General features: G+C 40.0%; 1 protein-coding gene across 2 annotated transcripts in view; it reads right to left on the bottom strand.

The window, feature by feature from the left end:
- The window catches only part of KLHL20 (kelch like family member 20), a 28426-nt gene extending 15267 nt beyond the window's left edge, over nucleotides 1–13159 (bottom strand). The window contains exons 1-5 of one of the 2 annotated variants that reach the window (XM_019648161.1): nucleotides 13005–13159; nucleotides 12013–12076; nucleotides 6133–6706; nucleotides 1471–1629; nucleotides 611–705 (exon numbers count right to left, since the gene is read on the bottom strand). In XM_019648161.1, the coding sequence (XP_019503706.1) occupies nucleotides 611–705; nucleotides 1471–1629; nucleotides 6133–6706; nucleotides 12013–12035 (851 nt within the window). In that variant the 5' untranslated portion in view covers nucleotides 12036–12076; nucleotides 13005–13159. The remainder of the gene's footprint in view (nucleotides 1–610; nucleotides 706–1470; nucleotides 1630–6132; nucleotides 6707–12012; nucleotides 12077–13004) is intronic. The other variant, XM_019648169.1, reaches the window with a different exon arrangement.
- Between the last annotated feature and the right edge of the window lie 7933 nt (nucleotides 13160–21092).

Below are 21092 nucleotides of genomic sequence, written 5' to 3'. Positions count from 1 at the left end.
AATGAAAAAGTGCTCCTGACACACTTTTTAACAGGCCAATAGCATGCTTTAACTCAAGAAAAAATCTTCTAGCAGAGAATTGCCTCTTTGAATTCAAGCTTACATTAAAATCTTAGAAATCTACCTCTTTATTGCCATTTGTACACCAATAAGCACCACACACAAAAAACTAACAGAATGGAATACTGGAAGTTCAGTCCTTTCTCCTTCCACCTCCTCTTCTTGACCCTAGCCCAGAAGAAAAACCTGTTGAACCTCCCTCGGGTGCAACGCAAAAGTTACAAGTTTGGGCATAATGTATCTACTAGATGCATGTATGACATTTATTTATTTAAATTGAAAATAGCATGTAAGGATGCTTATTATTTATTCAGAATGAAATTTAAATTTGCCACAAAATAAAAACAATATATGTTTATTACATAAATTTGTATAAAAATCAACAGAAATTCAAAACAATCTGTGAGATCAGTTGTGCCTGACAGAGGGTTAAGGTCTGGCCTGGTTCCAGTGCTAAGAAACACAATATTTAGGAAGCAATACAAACGAGAAAATTTGGAGAAAATGGAGTGCTCGATTGTTGATTTTTCCCACCCAGGGCCATTCATACCTGCATTCTTCATCACTTTTGATGAGGGGATCAGAGCCAACAGTGCCCACCAGGAACTTGGGGCTGAGCAAGGGCAGACGGACGTGCTGCAGCACCTATGAGACAAGGAACTATTAAAGGCATGGGCGCCTATCTGCAAGGTAGTTAAGGGAACACATGACCCACGTCTCCTTATTATGTTTCCATTGTTTGGGGATCTAATTGAATTAACTTATTAACTGATCTAATTAATAAATAATGAAGAGGGAGGCAAGGCATAAATACTAAAACTAAATTAAATTTATTCTAACCATCAATTCAATAATTAGAATAATCAGAAATTGAAAGCATGCTAATATCACTTTACAATGCTACTTTAAGCTTTCAGTAATATAAGCTCTTCTATAATTAGTTTGTATAACTGGACTCTAATTAACAATCTAGAAGAATATCCTATTAAACTGCTACAGACTACAGTCATCATAAGGCCATCACACATTTCATTTAGTGACGAATCAGGCCCCATATCATCCCTTTTTATTCTTTAAAATGTCATGTGATTTCCAAGTTCATAGGGAAGGGAAGCATGACAGTCGCCATCCTGCTTTCTTTTGCTCATTTTGTACCATTTAGGTTCTGACTTGTGCTATAGCCCAAACCTACAGCTGATGCAAAATAAAGAGGAAGCAAAGGAGCACAAAGTTTATAACGATAAACACTGAAAATGCCTCTAAACACTATCTCCTTGATTATTTGGAAACAGACGGTTTTCCTTATTGTCTAATATAAGGGACAGAGATAACTGTTTCTTTCTTGCAAGTCAAATATATACTATTTCGTCCAGGACAAAGCAGTTACTCAGAGAAGCGTTTCCATCCTACCTGTGGTAACTGAGGCCGTCTTTCCTGGATGCTGTACTTGACCCAGGCCATCACTGCATTGAACACCTGTTCTTCACTTCGGACGTTTAGCTCATCACTAGATATTATATCAATGAGCTGATTGGCTGGAAGCAACATGAACTCTTCACTTTCCATCACCTGTTCAAAATGAGGTAAGAATAAATTAAGAAAAAACCTTGAGATCATATTTAATTTGTCTCAATATTTTTCTCAAGGATTATGAAGGAAAGCTCTATTCTCCAATGGAGCTGGAATTCAGAATAGTACCAGAGGAGAAGAAAAGTTTGAAAAGAGAACAAAGATGGGCAGAGCTGTTTTTAGGACAATGAAACTATCAGGTACAATACTACAATGGTGGACACATGTCATCACACATTTGTCAAAACCCACAGATGGTCCAACACCAACAGAGGGCCCTGATGTAAAGTATGGACTTTGGGTGATAATGACATGTCAGTGTAGGTTCATCAGTTGTAACAATGCACCCCTCTGGGGGGGATGTTGATAGTGGGGGAGTGTGTGTGTGTGTGTGTGTGTGTGTGTGTGTGTGTGTGTGTGCAGACAAGGGGTGTATAGGAACTCTGTACCTTCTGCTTAGTTTTGCTGTGAACCTCAAACTGCTCTAAAAACTAAGGTTAATTAATTTAATAAAAAAGCAAAGGAGAGTACAGAGGACAAAATTAAAATTTAGGAAAATAATGTGGGATTCAAGTAATTTAGGACAAATGACTTTTTTTTAAATGAAGTTATCAAAATAAAAATTTATTTTCAAAATAAACTAAACTATACCAAATTATAACTCCAGAAATAGAAGAGGCATATAAAAAAAAAATCAAGAGAGTTTTCAGAGGAAGATTAGTTGCTGAAAGGGCGTGCCTAGGGCAGAAATACCAAGGGGCCAGTTTAAAAAGATTGAGGGTGTCAACAATTTCATAAGCAAGAGTGAATTATAATGAGGAAGTCAGACCCAGGAACACCTCTGAGGACCAATCACTCTGATTATCTATCTATCTTCTATCTGCCTACCTGCCTACCTACCTATATCTCTAGCTAATCTGTGAGAAACTCTATCTTTACAAAAGGCTAGGGAACTGTCAAGACGGAGATGACATGACAAGGATGTCACCTTGTTGTGCAGTCCGGCCACGAATCCCAAGGTCTTGTACCTCTTGCCATCAGTGAGTCGAGTAAAAGGGACAGGGTGCAGTGCAGAGGCGGGAAACGGTCACTGCCATACACCACATGGTCTGTTCTCTCCCACAGAAGGTCAAACCCACATGATGTCCGTGAGTGAAGGGCTCAATTCCCACTGTGTGACCGCTAATGCAGGTGATGTAGTCTCTTGGGACAGGGTCGTTTCTATGCTCATTAAAAAGTCAGAATATTTACCAGGATACGAGATAAGCCATAACAATTGGAATATTTGATTAAGAATGTTTTTGCCAAGTACATTAGAAAAATATGCGAATCTCAAAACCATGTAGGGTCATACGGTCAGCTATATTTTTTGTAGAAAGTACTAATGAGCACTTCCCTTTGTATGGCACAAGTTTTTAAATCATCTGAGTGAGAGACCTTCTGCAGTTCAGGAAATTAAATAAGTAACCTTTAAGTTTTAACTGAGGTTGCTTAGCCAGGCACCTTAGCAGTTAGAATGATGGCATTATACTCTCTGGGGCAGAGGTGGCAGATTTAGTATATCAAAATACAGGACCATACTTACACTAAAAAATCATTTGTTGTTTAATCTGAACTTTAAATTTAACTAGGTTTCCTGTATTTTATCTGGCAGCCCTATATTGGGGGCTATAAAGTCAAGAGCCAAATCTGGGGCCTCGCTCCAAATTAAGTGTGCTGGCTTTCCCAGCGTGCAAAGCTGTAGCCTTGGCTGCAGCCCACTTTCCTTTTATTGTATTTTTTCACTCCGATTTCTTTACTTAAATACAAGTAAGGTATCCTGTATTTATGGAGTGCCTAACATTCTTTTTGGATCTTGTCAAAGCATAAACTTTCCCCCCAACTTTGTGATTATAAACCAAATGTTAAGTATCAATGGTCACCAAGTTTTAATTCTATAAATGAACCACTATGATATTAACAAGTCATGTACTGGAAACATTAGAGAGCAAGAGGACACTGAAATCTGTGAGAAAGGATTTGTTTGGCACTAAGCACAAAGAGTAAAAACAACACTTCTGATAAACAGAGTAAGGTTAAAATGTTACTTCTCCTTTTCCACCAAGAAGATATTAATGATCTACAATTTGGACAAATCTAGCACTGACGTCTATCCTTGAACCAAACAACCAGGTTCAGAAAATAATGCCTGAAAGTATCTGCTTTTCCAAATAAGAGTTTACAGACCTGTTTTAAATCCCACACTATGACGTTAGTGTCTTTCATAGAGATAGGGTTATACTGGTTTTCTGTTCCTTCTTGAGTCAGTTCATATATATATATATATATATATATATATATATATATATACACACACACACACACACACACACACACACACACACACACACACATTATATATATATATTTCCTCCTCCTTAAAAATAATCCCTTTGCATTTCATGACCCCACATTGCTAGTTTTCCTCTACTCTATTTATTCCTAGTTTCTTTTGTTTGTTTGTTTTATTCCCAGTTTCCTTTGCCAGCTGCTCTTTAGCTAACCATCTTCCAATATTCGAAAAATTTCAGGGCTGTTTTCTTCTCTTTTCCTACTAGGTGATATCATTGGTGTTGATGTTTTGACCTTGTTCATATTGCTTTTTTGTTATTAAAAAGTTTTAAATTTTTTTGCATTCAAATTTATCAATCTTTTCTTTTATGGCTTCTGGGTTATATCCTGCCTATAAAGGACTGAACCATAGTTTAATTACTATGACTTAATTACTATGTTGATGACTCCTAAATTTTAATCCCAGCCTAGCTTCTTTTCTAAAATGGACTCATAAACAGTGGCCTGCTCACTATCTCTATTTGGATATCTCATAGGTATCTCAAACTGAATATATCTAAAAACGAAACCCATGATCTTACCTCCTCCAACAGTGCCCCTCTCTAGTACATTTGTAGTACAAATTTCCAGAAATGGGATTGCTGAGTTAAGTGTGTGCAAGAAGTATGTAATTTTGATACTGCTAAATTTCTTTTCAAAGGGGTTCCATCAATTTATACTCACGCTACCAACATAGCTATTTTTTTCATGGCCTTGTCAACTGAGTGTGCAATCAAACTTCTGGATATTTGTAATCTGGTAGATAAAACACAGTACTTAGGTGTAGTTTTAATTCATGTTTCAGCTATTATGAACAAGCTTGAGCAGAGTTTCATAAGTAGGGCAATCTGAGTGTCTTGTGAACTGCTCACTTTTCTATTAGGTCATTGGTCTAGGTTATTGACCAATAGGAGCCCTTGATATATTAAGGCGATTACTTCCTGTGATATGAATTGCAAGGATTTTCCTCCAGCTTATTTTTGACTTTTGTCTTGTTATTGTTTTGCCATTCAGAATTTTTTTATTTTTATATAGTCAAATCTATCAATATTTTCTCCTATACTTTCTGGGTTAGTCAGTTAGGGCCCCTTCACTTCAAGATTAGAAGGATTGCTCCATGTCACCTAATATTTCCATGGTTTCATTTTGTATTTTTAAGTCTTTGATCCATTGGAGGTTATACTAGTGAACAGAAAATTGATAGTAAAGTGTAAAATGGACTCTGTCTTTCCTTTGCTTAAAACATTTGGATGGTTTTCAGTTGCTCTTAAGATTAAATTTCAAATTCTTCACATGGCTTATTAACTTCAGTGTGATCTCGCTCTGTTCTTTCTGTAAAATTATTATGCGACATCCTCCCTTTTACTCTCTGGGTCACACTGGGTTTCTTTCTGTTCCTCAAACTAGTTATGCTTTTCCATGTCTCAGAATTCTGCATAAGCTGTTGTAGAACCAGAGTTAAATCTCTCTGTAATACACTGTTAAATCATCCAGGGCTGCTTCTTTGTACCACCTATGACTGTAACTGATTATTTGTGTACTTATGCGTTCAATAACTATCTTCCCTGCTAGATTATAAATCCACAAAAATAGACACTCTAGAGGTTCTTGTTCACTACTGTAGCCTTTTTTCTCAAACAGTGGCTGAAACATAGTAGCTTTCCAAATATTTAATAAATGAATGAATAAAAAATAACCAGTTTAATAAAAACTTATTTTGATAACATTTAACTTTTTTCCTGAATATTAGTTCACCAAATAACCTCTGACCTATAATTTATTCTGCTGAATAATCCATATAATCAGGAAGGACATGCTTCATGTAAATGACTGATGCCAGGTAGCCTAGCTCCTTATGAATGAATGAACTGTACTCTGGCTTATTATATTAGCCTTTTATGAATATGGCTAGGGACAATCAACCCCTAAACTTTAGCTTTTGCTGATAAACACAGAATTGGCCTCTAAAATAAACACCAGGCTTAGAATTGACAACAATTTATTTGAGGTTATGACTTAGCATCAGCAGTAAATACCAAAGCGGCTATGTGTTAGTCAGCAGACTGTGAACCCATACGGCTCTCCTGACAAATAGTATGCATATGAACATTCACACCACCAAGTACAACCTACCTCTTGAAAGTTATGTTGAGTGAACTTGTCCGCTATCCTTAGCAACTCACGACATGAATGTGTGTCCGCGAAAGCCCGAATGCCCAGGCAGTTGGAAGGATCTAACTGTCTCTTTAAGAACTCACAGCAGGCCTCCTGTATTTCCGCCAGCTGGAGGAGGCATGCGGCTGGCAGGAGGGTCTGAACATTGCCCTCTTCCACAGTTATCTGGGAGGTATACGCAAAGTCAATCAGTAGCTCCATAGCCCTCTCGTCTATGTCTCGGATCACTACTTCCGTCTGACGGCTCTCTGCCAATTCTCCTGTAAACATAGCTCGGAAGTAGGGGCTACAGGCCGACAAAATGACTCGGTGGGCATATATCTTCTTGGCGCCCACAACTAGCACCACATCGCACAGCTCACGGTGCTTTCGCAGGAGGTTAATCACTTCCAAGGTTTGTCGAGGGTGCTTGTCTGAGATATAGGGCATGCGAGCAGGTTGGGGAACCCCTTCTGGCAGTTTGTTGGGGTCTCCAAGAGTGCAGCGGCTTGTTACATCCATTCCAGTCTCTCCTGGTCGAATGCTGGTACACCTACAGGAAGGTGGAGGGCGAGGGAAGAGGAGATGGCAATATGATCAGAAGCTCACTCCCGCCATCAAGTGTTCCTAAGTCAAGAGACAGGGAAGCCTGCAGGGAACCAAAACAGAGAACTGGCCCCCAACCGCGCTCGTGTTCTCAGAACTCTAGTCTCTTGAAGAATGAACAGTATTAATTCCAAGTCAGCACCTTCACTATGCACTCCCATAAAGTAAAGGACAATTCTTTTCTCATCTCAGAAGTCAGACTAGACTTTTACAACTGCCTGCAATTTATGAAAAACATTTGTAAATTATGATCTCTCTGCACAAAACGGACCAAGGGACTTAATTCCTTAATCCGGTTTAACCAAAATCCTGATATTTGTTATTTTTCTAAAACACAGAAATTGATTTTTTTAAATTGTTCTAAGGTTCAGCACAAAAACTATAAAATATAGCTCGTGTTGCATGAAAAGATCAAAGGGAAATAGGCCAGGGTCCAAAAATGAACTTTATATGTAGTACTGTATTTCTTTTATTCTAAGATGCATATTTCTCACAGTTTTATTTATCTAGTCAATCACAATGGCTCTAAAGAAGTAAAAAACGAAACTAAAAAATGGAAAAACTGCATGCACAGGTAACAAAAAGTAGTGTGTTACTGGGATGCTATGGATAATTGCTGAGGGCCAGACATAATGCCGAAGTCTTTTAATTTTATTAAATGTATTGGGGTGACATTGGTTAGTAAAATTATATAGGTGTCCAGTGTACATTTCTATGCTACATCATCTATAGATCGTATTGTGTGCTCACCCCCCCAGAGTCACAGGATTCTTTAGTCGGTGAAAGAGGGGAAGGTCAAAATAAAGCTGTGTGATATTGCAAACTGAGGTATCAATTATATGGCTAAATTGCCAGCTGATAAAAGCTCTGCATGCCTTTAATACAATATGCACATTACTAAAAAGTTGTTATTGAATCAATTGTGTGGCTTATAAGTGAGGAAATACAGTAAATAACTATGCATTTACATTACAAAGGCATAACTTGAAAACCAGGAACATGGTCCTTCCTTTCTCCAACAGCAACCTCTTTTTCCCCAGTACTCATAAATTCAATCTGTCTACACTGGGCTCAGCCCACAGGCGACCGTGTATTCTAGAGTACAAACTGTTCATAATTCCTGATGTGTGGCAGAAACAGCACTGTTTATGCTTGGCAATTGAAAGACTGAAATATAAGGCTGGGGAGTTAAAGGATATTTTTTCCACCCACATTTAAGAAGCCTTTTAACAGTTTAACAACTAAGAAGGCTTTTAACCAGTGCTTAATGGTGCCTTGTGTGTAGTAGATGCTGAAAGAATAAATGACATGGTTAACAGTGGTACAATCAAACTTTAAAAAACAACAACCCACTATTAAAGATATGACCAATTCAAACATTCCTGTTATAAGACCAACATTGCATGTAGAAATTAAAGCATTTTTGTTGCAACCTTAATTATGTACATAAAGATGGTACTGTTCAACTCAGATATAATTTTTTAAATTTCTCCTAAGTACAATATGGAAGCTAATTGCTATGTACCTATTTTTTCTTTTAAAAGTATACCATAGCAAAAAAACAACAAAAACAAAACCATACTGTTATTATTATATTAGTATAGATTCTGACTTTCAATAATGGGTATTTCCATATTCTTATCAACTGTTGGTTTGCAAACTTGGAAGGAAGTCTCTTAAATGTGATTATTCTTCACTGCTCTCTATACATATTGGGGGAGGTCATTTAATCTCATGGTTCCCTTCAGCCACATATGACTGGCCAAAGGAGTCTTATCTCCTACCTCGATATGTTCTGAATTCAGATCCATATGAAAGTCCCACCATCACTCACACTCGGTATCTCTCAGTGATGCATCTAAAACTGTTTCCCGGATTCTCTTCTTCCTCCATGTGTGTGTCTGTCTGTCTCTGTCTCTGTCTCTTTCTCTCTCCCCTCTAGTCTTCCCCGGATCAATTAAAGGCAATTTTACTCTTTCAGTTGCTCAGGCCAAAAATCTTGGAGCCCCTTCCCTTCCACAAACCCAATCCATCAGCAAATCCTATCATTCTACCTCCAAAAATTGCCTAGAAGTCAACTGTTTCTTTACATCTCCACTAGCCCCACCCTAATTCAGGCTATATTTTTATAACCTCATAAGTGGTCTTCTTGCTTCCACCTGCCAATTTATATTCTCTTCTCTAAACATCTACTTAGGCCTTTTAATTATAAAGGGCAAGGTGAGGCCCCCAGATACACTTACCATTCCACACATGCCATACACTTTTGGGTCTTGGTATCTTTTATTTTTTGGCACAGCTGTTCCTCCTGTTTATGGTGTCATTATTATCTTTCGTCTTTAAATTCTCATTCTTTAATGTACATTCTTTACTTTAAAGCAAATTCTTATCCTTTCTAGAAGATCCAGCTCAAATATCACCATCTCTGTGAAGCTCTCAGCTCCACAGAGCAGAGGTTCCCTCCTCTGTGTTTACATCTCTATTAAAACCATGTTCATGGTGTATTATGTTGTCTGTTTATATGTCTTTCCATCACTTCATCTGTATACATGCAGTATACAGGTATAGAACAAGTACCATAGAAATGTTTGGTGAGTGAATAAACCAATTCCGAATAAGGTTGGGCTCAGCTTTCTATTTGTATATTTCAGGAAAGATGGAAGAATTACATTGCAAAATGTTTAGTGTCTCTAAATGAAATAAATAATTAAAAAATAATCTCTAGGGAAACAGGCACATTGTAGGTGAGACTACAGATTGGTATGATCTCTAAGGAGGGGAATTAGTCACTATCTACCAAAATTTTTAAATGCACATACTCTTTGGGCAATTTTACATCTAAGAATTTATTCTATACTTACATATTTGGGCAAAAAACACTTACGAGGATATTCGTTGCAGAACTTGTCACGGCAAAACATTTGAAATAATTTGTCTCTTAAAAGAAATGGTTAACTATGATACCTACAGATAAGGGAAAACTATGTGAAAAGTTTTAAAACATTTAAAAAGAATAAGGTGGGTTTATATGCATTTGTCATAAAGTATAAGATAATTCCTGAAGTGAAAAAAGAAAGATACAGGAGAATGTGCAATTGATATACTGACATTAGTGGTTTTTTTTGTTTTGTTTTGTTTTAGGCTGAGCCATCCTGTCACCTGTTGGCAGCTCAGCAGCTGCTCAGCTTGGGCCGGGCATCGAACTGCTGTTGCTCAGAGTGCAAACTCTTGAGCAAGCTCTTAACCAACTTGACATTAGTGTTTTTAAAAATAAGGAGATATTCTATATATGCTTGTATATGCATTACAATGTCTGTGAAAGAATTCATATGAAACTGTTTACAGTGGTTGCCTCTGGAGAGAAAAACTGGGAGCTGGGGTCAGCACTGGGAGACTTGCTTTTCACTGAATATCCTATTTTATCTTTTTAAATGTTGTATCATGTACTTGTACACATAAGAGCTAGTTAAATGAATGCAATAAAGCCTTACTAATAAAATGCCAATCAATTTCACAAAACTTTATAACTAAGCATTAGAATCCCTTCAACAATAATTTCCCCTCTTTTCTTGTTCATAGTCCCAGCTCCAGGGGAAATGTCTGCAGATACCACTCAGTCATTCAAACAATTATTCAGTGATCATTAGGTTCCAGGGATACAAGGAGACAGAAGACATAGGAGACTCAAAGAGCTCATACTCTGGTAGGGAGAATGAATATGTATTCAAATAATCTCAATATAAAGAGTTACTTCTTATTCAAAGCTTCTCCAATAGCAGCTACTGAAGAAGACTGCCTTCTGGGTTGCAGCAAGAAAGGCAGCCCAACAAGAATATGCCCTTTGGAAGCATGATCATGACTTAATGTAGGCATCAGGTAAAAGTAAAACCAGACAGCGATGGGTAGGCCAGGCTTTGGCTAGATGATGGCAATGAAGAAAGAGCTGTAACTTAATGGTGCCAGAATTCTCCAACATGATTTTGAATAACTGGCAGTGTTACATAATAAAGCAAAAAAAAAAAAAAAAGTATGAGTAATTGAGTATTTTATACAGGAATTACTGATAAAAACATTCCCATGCTGTGCCTTCTCTTTTTAAATAATAATGAGCTCTTATTTTAGCAATTACATAAATTATAACATTTATGGCAGCTGGGGAGGAGAAGCAGTCAGTGGCTTCTACAATCATATTAAAAGTTGAAGTGATGGAGTATTAATATATGTGTAGTTAATTTCATGTACTTTCAGTTAAATATTATTCTTATTATAGAGTAAGATATAAATAAGATAATGGCATTTGTTACATCCATAAAACATCTTTCCATCTGGAGATCTCAAAGCATTTCTAAGCATTCATTAATTCCCAATGTCCTGGTCAGATACATTAGAGAAAAACACTTGAGTCAAAGAGAAGGTGAACAGCTCAAAGTCAATAGGAAAATCAATACTAGATTTTGAAAAAGATGTATTTTGGTTCTTGCTCCTGGTTCTAAGTTATAAGTCATACTCCCATCATGAAATATTTCTTTGCTTAAAAGGGTCTGCCACAGCTCTTTATCTTTGATGTTACATAACAAATGATTAAATGTAGTTCAATAAATATAAAATGATTTTAAAAAATGAAGAACTAGAACTGGGCTGATTTTGTTTCAATAAAGATGCTATTTGTTAGAACAGACTGAGAAAAAGCATTACTAAATTCTAGGGTGGGGAGGGCCTATAATTTTCCCACACTTTTCTATGGATTAAGTTGTTCAATACCTTTGTTACTCCTCAATCTTCTCTACAATGCAGCTATTTTAATTAACAGAACAAATGTATTACTGAACATCAGTGAAATAGCCCAAACCATAATTAGACATTGATTGCGGAGTATTATAAATAATTCTTCTTATATGGCAACAGAGTCCTCTACAGTCTATAGGGAATTGAAGACTATAATAAACCCATATAGTACCATAGTACACTGAATGATTATCACAACAAATTACCATGCAAAAAGGAAAATGTAAATGTTGTCTACATAAAATTCATGGTACTCTTTAGAAATTTAAATTCTATATTTTACTCTATTAGAAAACTACTAATTCCTTTTACTTTTTTGATTCATTTTAGAATAAGAATCATTAGTTCCAAGCGGGATTTTATACAGATTTGTAAACGTTTTTTAAAAAACTGTTTAAATGAAGCCCTGAATTATCACATGCTGAATTTCAATCCATGAAACCGAAGGTTTTCTTGCTAAATGCCTACCTGCGCATTGGCTTTCCTTCCATGCACCATGAAAAGTACCCTTCACCACACTCTAAAGCCGAACCTAAGACAACAGAAAAGCAGTAACTTAATAAAAACTACTTCTGATCTTTCCAGTTAACAATCTCTCTCTTTACAATCATTTCCTTCAGTGACAAACAATTTTATATTCTATTACAGCACAGGCGTTTTGCAGATGCACAATCATAACCTTTACCTAGTACCTTTAAGATAACTATCTTTACTCTGAATGCTAAAAAATGTTAAGTGAAGGTGAGGGAAAGTGCTCTCAATAGTCCCGATTGCTAGGTGAGTAGTATTGTCTCTCTTCAAAAAGTGCTTGGAGACATTTAACTTTGACCTCACCATCAGGTATACCTATCAAGCGTTCACCAGATACCCACAGCAGTACTAACATGATAGATCGAAAAGGGAACACGCTGGTTGAACAACGGATCTGAAAGTAACTTGTGCGACTGACAGAAGTAGGAGGGGGCAATTTGCCTTTAAAAACAAACAGCTCCGCTTCCGACAGCCCGGGCAGGTTGAACAACACAGAAAAACTATGGTTCCAAGATGAATATTCTCTTTACAAGCCCTCCCCTCAGTCCCCGAAACAGTGTCCACCACCCACTTGGCAAGATCTCGCTAGGTCCCCGGGGTGAAAGAGGACGCGCAGTCCCCACTTCCTTCCCCCGAATTCCAGCCCCTGTCTAGGTAAGCTGTCCAAGGAAGACCAAACCCCCCCAGGCAGAACAGCCCAGCGCTTTTCCTGGCTCCGGGGTAGGCCTGTCAGCCAGCTAGATGGCAGTCTGGTGCCCCTCGAGGCCCAGCCCCAGCGCCCCAACTGCCCCCTACTCGGTGCCGACTGACAGGCGGCAAGGCGGAGCACGGCCCTTACCCCACCCCGCGGCTCGGCAACTTGGGGCTACAGATTTGCAAAGCGAGGCGGGGCGCTGTCCGCTGTCCCTGCTCTAGGGCGGCTAACTTACCGGCTCTGACACTTTCTTTTCCTCCGCCACAGCCTCCCCTACCTCCTCCACCCACCGCCGCCTCTCGCCTCTTCCTCTGCGGCCGCTAGCGCAAGCAGGAGGCAGCTCCTCGAGCTATTTCCTCCCTGTCCCTCGCCCCTGTGCAGCGGCAGGAAGTGGTCCTGATCCTAAATCGTTCTCCCCTGGAACACACGTACGCCGCCAAGAGGTTCCGGGGCGGCTCAGGAAGTAGCTGCTCGCTGCTGGGGATTCAGGTAGCCGCAAGCGCAGCCTGTCCTCATGTCCAGATTCTGGTATTCCCAGGGTGACCACTTTGCGAGTTCATCGCTGAATGGCAGTATTGGAATACTGAAGCCTCCTCTTTTCCTCTTTGTTTTCACCGGGAGAAGGCAACAGAAAGATGGGAGTAGTCACGGAAAGCTAGGAGTTTTTATTTATTTGTAGTAGGTGAGTCTCCTACTGGCACAGTCTTGTCCTTAATTGTGGATTGAATGATTGATGCAGGCATACATGGGGTCCACATATATCTACTAGGCCCATACTATGTGCAGACTGCTGAGGATACACAGCCAAATCAGAAATTGACCCAACCTTCCAGATTTTCCGTAGTTTTACCTTTCAAGACACCAGGGTTTTATCCAGGATTCTAAGGTTATGTCAGCGTGCCCTTTTACTTACTATTAATCACCAGACAGTTCACTGAACACTTACTTGTTCTGTGAACTCACTTTAGTATTGGGTGGGGGCAATCCTTTTCCTTTTTTAAAAGATATATTTAAAAAAATTTTCAATTACAGCTGACATGCAATATTGTATTCAAGTGTACAGCATAGTGATTAGACGTTTATGTAACTTACGAAGTGATCACCCCAATAAATCTTGTACCCTTCTGACACCATACATAGTTTTTACAGCATTACTGACTATATTCCCTGTGCTTACTTTATATCCCGTGACTATTTTGTAACTACCAACTTGTACTACTTAATCCCTCTCCTCTTTTCACCCCTCCTCCCAAATCTGGTGGCAACCATCAAAATGTTCTTGTATCTATGAGTTTGCTTCTGTTTTATTTATTCTGTTTTTTAGATTCCACATATAAGTGAAATCATATAGTATTTTTCTTCCTCTGTCTGACTTACTTCACTTAACGTAATACCTTCTACGTTCATCCATGTTGTTTCAGATGGCAAGATTTCATTGTTTTCTATGGTTGAGTGATAATATACATACTACTTTTTCTTTATCCATTCATCTGTTGATGGACACTTAGGTTGCTTTCATATGTTGGCTATTGTAAATAATGCTGCAATGAACATATAGATGCATATGTCTTTTCAAATTAGTCTTTTGGGTTTCTTCAGATAAATACTCAGAAGTGGAATTACTGGGCGCTTCTTTGTCTCTTGTTAAAGATTTTGTTTTAAAGTCTATTTTGTCTGGTATAAGTGTTGCTGCCCCAGTTTTATTTTGTTTTTAAAAGATTTTATTGGGGAATTGGGGGAGGGGAACAGACAAGCCGCCGTCCTTTTGAAAGTTCTTCAGTCCAGCTGTGGAGGATGTCGCCTCACTGGCCGGTGTTGGTATTGTGATCATTGCATCTTGGGTGAGGCAGTCACTTGCTGGTATTGTGATCATTGCTTCTTGGGTGAGGCAGTCACTTGCTGGCCATTGGACATCACAGTGGCTCATGGCAGCTCACGCCTGCTGCTGGCAGCTCATGCCTGCTGCCAGCCGCCCACGCTGGCTGCCAGCCATTCACAGCAGCTCACGGCAGCCCACTGCAGCAGGGGCTGCAGTCTATACAGCTGTCGCCAGTGACTCACGGCAGCCCAGCTCCAGGTCGAGCTGCCATTCACCGTCTCAGCTGTAGAGGGCAGTGTCACTGGCCCTCATGTGGGATCCAAACTGGGCCCTGCTGCTCAGAACTGGCGTCCCAAGCCAACTTTTAACAAACACGCCACTCGGCAGACCCCTTGTTTTTTTGTTGTTGTTGTTTGGTTCTTTTTGCTTCCATTTTCATGAAATATCTTTTTCCATCACTTTACTTTCAGTCTGTGTGTGTCCTTGATCTGAAGTGAGTTTCTTGTAGGCAGCATATGTAAGGATTTTGTTTTCTTATCCAGTCATCCACCTTATGTCTTTTGATTGGAGTATTTAATCCATTTACATTTAAAGTAATTCTTGTTTGGCATGTAGTTATTACCATTTTATTATTCACACTTATGTTCTTTTTCCCTCCTACTTCTTCCTAATGAATTTTCTTTAACATTTCTTGTAATACTGGCTTGGTGGTGATGAACTCCTTTAGCTTTTTCTTGTCTGGGAGAAAAATCCTTTTCAATTTGTCCTTTGCTCAATTTTCCCATAGCACACAGCCACCTGACTTTTATTATATAGTTAGAAAATAACCAAGTGATAGGGTAGGGTATACAATTTCAGTAAAATCAGTGAAAGACTGCTGCTGGTTTCCTGATAGCTATCCTAGGCTAAGTATGAACTTAACCAGATTTTCTTTAGCTCTTCTTCACATGGGATCTACATAGGTTTGTCCACTTGTTTCTGAAAGGGAAAGAATATCTTTTGTTAATTAGCTTGTAGTGGGAAATGCATGGCCATTAGATCCAAACAGCCAGAGTGTCAAATCCTACTCCTGTGACTGACTAGCTTTGTGATCTTGGTCAAATTTCTTAATTCTTAAGCTTTAGTTTCCTTTGTGTATAAGGGAAATAATACTTTTTAAAATAAAATTGTTTTGAGAAGCAAATTATAATGAAGATCAGGGTAGGAGATCCAAAAAAAGACCTAGGGACATACGAAAATTTAGTATGTGATAAAAGTGTTATCGCAAATCAGAGGGGAATATATGGACTGTTTCATAAATGATGCTGATACAAATATGGAAAAAGATAAAATTGGAATCATTTCATATAAGGTGTTGGATTCCATTGCAGTCTCAACAAACGCCTCTGAAGACCCTCTGAGAAGCTCTGAAGCTGGATAGCACTTTTAGAGTTGTCACATGTTGGGGTGAAGGATTAGATCTTTATACCCTACAACAACCAAATGTGTCAGAAGTCTAAATGCAAATAATGAAAACATAAAAATAGTACAAGATGGAAAAAATGTTAGAATTTATTAAGAGCAGAGAAAAACTTCCCTGATTATGACTCAAAATCTAGAAGCAAAACATTGATGTTTGCATAAAACAGTTTTCCATGGGAAAAATATTACAAATGAAGTAAAAAATGACAATTAGAAAAAAAATTGCAGTATGTATCACAAAGGATTCATAATGTAATATATACATGGCTCCTAAAAATGGAGAAAAAACAAATAATATGGGTAATTGGGCAAAATATATGAATAGGCAGTTCACAGAAAAAAAATAGCCCTTCAATGGTTGAAAATGTGTTCAGCCTTGCTTGTAAGATAAATGCAACTTATAGCTATACTGAGTTTATCAGGTAGGCAAAAATCCAAAATTGGACAACCTGCTTTGTTGACATGACTTTGGAGGTATTCTCATTCGTGGTTGGTGTGTGTGCAAAATGATAAAACTTCTATGGAGAGGGATTTGGCAAGATTTAGCAAAATTACATTTGCTTTTACCCTTTGACCCAGCAATCTTACTATCCCAAGAATGTGCTTGCAAACAAAACAAAACAACCAGTTAGCATGAGATTATTCATTGGAGAACTCTTTGTAATAGCAAAAGAATAGAAGCAACCCCAAAAGCCTCTCATAGAGGACTGATTGAATGAACAATGGGATATCTACATAAAGAGGATTATGCAGCTATACAAGAAATGAGGGCCATCTCTAAATACTTACATGGTGCGCTCTTTAGGATATATTAAGTGACAAAAACTGAGTGAAGTTTTTGTAGCCTGCTGACTTTGATTAAGAAAGGGGTAGAAATGTGAGTGTATATATGTATAAATGTATTTACTTGTATTTAAAGAAAATAATGGAAAAATAAACTGAGAATTAATAAAAATGGTTAGCTAGAGGGGAAAGGATGGAACAGAGTTGAGAGGTTAGGGATAGAAGCCAGATTTCTGTGAAAGTATTGAATTTTATATGTTTATTTATTAAATGTTCTTGATAATTAAGCAAATTCTATTTTTATTTAAATACTAAAATTTTTATTATTTACTAAACACTTATTTCAATAAAATGACTTTTATTTAAATGTCTTGAACAATTTTAAAATAAATTTAATCAAATGAGAAAATAGCAATGCCTGAATGTTGAAAAACAAATGGCTTAACTGTACATCAAATTGGTGGCATACAGTGACTCCTGTAATATATCACCCAGGCATGTGTAAAGAATGAAGGACGTAATCCATCAGCCACTACAAGTGCTGTTGACTGAGAGATCTTAGCTGTCACCCCTTTCTGGGAAGCACCTTGGTGGAAGAAGTTGCGTGCCCACAGCCTCACTGCTTTCCTGGGGTTCCTTGCAGCCAGTGACTCATTGATGCTGGAGTACAAAGGCATGGTTTCCTTGCCCCATCTTGGGACAATTGTAAAGGGCCATCCCAACTTCAGAGCTCCCCAGAGGGTCTGCATAGGCTTTTGTTTAGACTGCCTTGCAGCCCAACTTTTTCCTCTGCCTTGTTTCCTTACCTTTCTTTCCAGGTATTGATCTCAAGAGCATCCCCTAATAAATTTCCTGCATGCTAAACCCTCTCTCAGTATGTGCTTCCTGGGGAGGTCAGCTATGACAGTTGCTGCCAGGAATGGCAGTTAATTCAAGAAGCAGTCACTTAGATGGGATTTTTAGTGTGGATCAACTGCTGCCAGGCTAGCAAAGAGGATGTCATCACTGATGGAAGAGGAAGTACAGATAGTCCCTGACACCATGCAGTGCAACTGTTGCAACTCTATTAAGCAAATTGTATATTCTGGTGGGAGGAAACATTCTAGTAGGTGCAATATATTGGGTGTTAGAGATGTATAGAAGAAATATGGGTGGGCTGTTTGCTAAGCTCATTTGATGCTATCTAATGAAATACAGTGATAAATTGGCTATTAAAAACTAAGCATAAAAGTCAAAGGATTGCCTAGGTAATGAATATATCTTCTGCCACTGGAGAGCAGGAAAATCTGAGGACCAGGTCCAGGATGTAATCGTAAGAGTGGGAGAGCCTCAAAGAAGATTAGACGCTCAATATCGGCAAGTCAGCTATGCCAAGGACAGGGTGCTAGTTGGGAAAAGAGTGGGACCTTTGCATATGGGATGGGAACATCTGGCTGAGTACACATGGGACTGAATTCCGAGGGTGCTTTATCAACGGAGACAGCATATGAAGTTGAGTAAGGGAGACAATTAATTTGGAAGCTCTCGCCTGGGATACAGGACTTAAAAACTTCACAAGGATCTCAGGAGATGGTGCAAACGTGCTGAAGAAATGGCTTCATAAGCACGGAGAGTAATGGCCCATACTAAACGAGGGAAAGATGCCAGGATTGCTGGGTAAGGCAGTGGAACAAGGGATTAAAAGGTTCAAAAAAATGAGCAAGATAGAGTGGATATACTATGTAAGCCTGGAAACCCCACCAGGCGTTACATTCCATGGGAGGAACCAGAGGATGCACCATTTAAACAAAGTAATGAGGAAGGTGCTGGGGAGAGGGGTACCCAGAATCACTAATGAGTTCAGTAGTGGGTCTCCTTCATAGACTAGATGGATGGTAGGAGACTCCCATACAGATCTGGGCTCAAGGACTGCAATGCAGATATTAAGTATTGAGAGATTTTCCTCATTTTTTACAGCTGCCTACCCTTGTGAAAAAACATATTAAAATGTTCATTTTAAAACTAGGCTACTCAACCTTCAGCTCGAATGTTCTGCGTTTCTCTAAGATATTATATCTTCCCGAACGATTTTCTTATAGAAATAGTAAAGAAATGAACGTTTTCCGTCATCCTTTTGTCCTCAGTACAAAAACTTCCCTGTCTTCACTCTGATCCATGTGAACATTTCTGTAATTTCTGGGAAGCCTGGCCTTTCTCTGCTGGTTTCTTTTGAGACCCTGTGCACCCCCACCCCTACCCCTTTTTAAAAGTCGCCTGTTTTGGATCTGAAATTCCTGAATCAAGAGATCGTTTCCAAGTTCCTTCCACTCCTGCCACAGTTGGTACTTTCTGGGGTCTCAGGTAACGCTACTTGGTGACAATGGCCATAAACCGTAAGAGAAAGATCTCCAATACTTAAAAAATGAAGTAAGCTGTGCGTTATAATGACCATCTTTCATAGTTTTCAGAATGCATCCTCATATTTCTGTAAAATTCTTCCATTGAAAGGCCAAAGAGTAGGACAGGCCATGTGCACCCCTTATTTTTAAATTTTATTTTTTAAAATGTAAAATAAATATAGACCATGTTACAGAAAACTTACAAAATAAAGAAAAACACCGGCACGCCACCGTCCGAACACAGCGATTTTAGGCATTTCGACTTGAATCATCCCCGTCCGTCTTGCCCCTCTCTCCTCGCAACCGGGCAACTTTTACCTGCGCGCGCAGCCGGAACCACGGCGCTGGGGGTGATGCTAAGGCGCGCCGGGTGCGCCGTCGCCATGGTAACGCGGAAGCGCAGAGGCCCGCTGAACGGTGAGTGCCGAGTACCCGCGCCGAGGGCCGGGGGGGCGGGGGCGGGGGCGGGTTTCTCCCGGGCGGAGGCTGGAGGGGAGGCGTCTGCCTCTGTCCCAAACTTTGGGTCGCGGGTCCCGCCTCGCGGGCAGTCTCGTGGGGTGTGGGTGGGGTGGGGGGCGGGGTGTGGTAGGATTCAGGCCGAGAGGCAAACTGGTGCCCAGAAGTGGCCGGTGCCCCCTCCGCCGACCTCTTAGGTCGCAAAGCAGGGCTGCCGCTCTGTGTCCCCTTCCTCACTCAGGCCTTCCCTTTGTTTAACCCTGGGGGCCCAGGGCCGCCCTTGGGGACCCTCTCCTTGAGCTGGGACTTGAAATCCTCAAGAGACTGCATTTTAAAAAAATTGGCTTAAAAATTAGACCCTGAACACCTATTTCTCTGCCACAGCCTCACGCTGCCTTGTCCGCCTCCCTGCCCTTTGTTTATATCACTCCCATTACCTGGGCTGTCGCCTCCCCCCTGCTTTTAAGACCCCTGCTCTTCAATACTGACGCGTCCCCTCTTCTGGGAAGGCTTTCCGGGACCTCCTCACTCCGAGCCTAACTTGGAGGCTCGTCCTCTTTACTCTGGAAGCACCCTTTGCTGACGTCCGCTGTATCCCCTGTCTCACTGTCGCTGCTGATGTACTTGTGTCTTCCCCACTGGGCTCTAAAGGCCAACGGGGTAGGGACCAGGACCTGTCTGGTTGTGTGTTAGTGCCCTAGCAGCCTCAAGAGAGTTCACTTTATAGTTAGAAGGAAACGTTAATAGGCCCATTTTCCCACACTCATTTAGTAAGGCAGAGCCGGTGCCATTCTCATTTCACAAATGAGGAGAGTTCAGAAAAGTCACATCATTAATAAATACCAGAATCAGAGCTACAGCATGGGTCTTCTGACTCACAGCCCAATAGGCCATTGTTGCCTTCAGAGTTCCAGCGACCCCCTGCCCTCCCNTTTTTATTAGGGAATTGGGAGAGGGGAACAGTGTTGGGGAATTGGGGAAGGGGAACAGCCAAGTTGTTGTCCTTCAGTCTTAGTTGTGGAGGGCGCAGCTAGCTCAGCTCCAAGTCCAGTGCTCAGCTCAAGGTGCTGTGTTCAATCTTAGTTGCAGGTGGGCAGAGCCACCATCCCATGCGAGAGTCGAACCAGCAGCCTTGTTGTTAAGAGCACAGTCTCTATCCACTGAGCCATCTGGGTGGCAGCTCAGCTCAAGGTGCCGAGTTCAGCCTTAGTTGTGGGTGTAGTAGCCCATCATCTCCAACAGGCAACCTTGTTGTTAGGAGCACATGCTCTCACCAGCTGAGCCGTCCTGCCACCTGTTGGCAGCTCAGCAGCAGCTCAATTTGGGCGTCGCTCACTGGCCCATGTGGGAATCAAACCGGTGACCCTGTTGCTCAGAGCTCACATTCTTAAGCAAGCTCTTGACCAGCTGAGCCACTCAGCTGGCC

The sequence above is a fragment of the Hipposideros armiger genome, unplaced genomic scaffold, assembly GCF_001890085.2.
Source record: "Hipposideros armiger isolate ML-2016 unplaced genomic scaffold, ASM189008v1 scaffold_6, whole genome shotgun sequence".
NCBI classification, from domain to species: Eukaryota; Metazoa; Chordata; class Mammalia; order Chiroptera; family Hipposideridae; genus Hipposideros; species Hipposideros armiger.
Note: the sequence above shows the minus strand (reverse complement) of the source record. Positions and strands in the feature narration are given on the sequence as shown.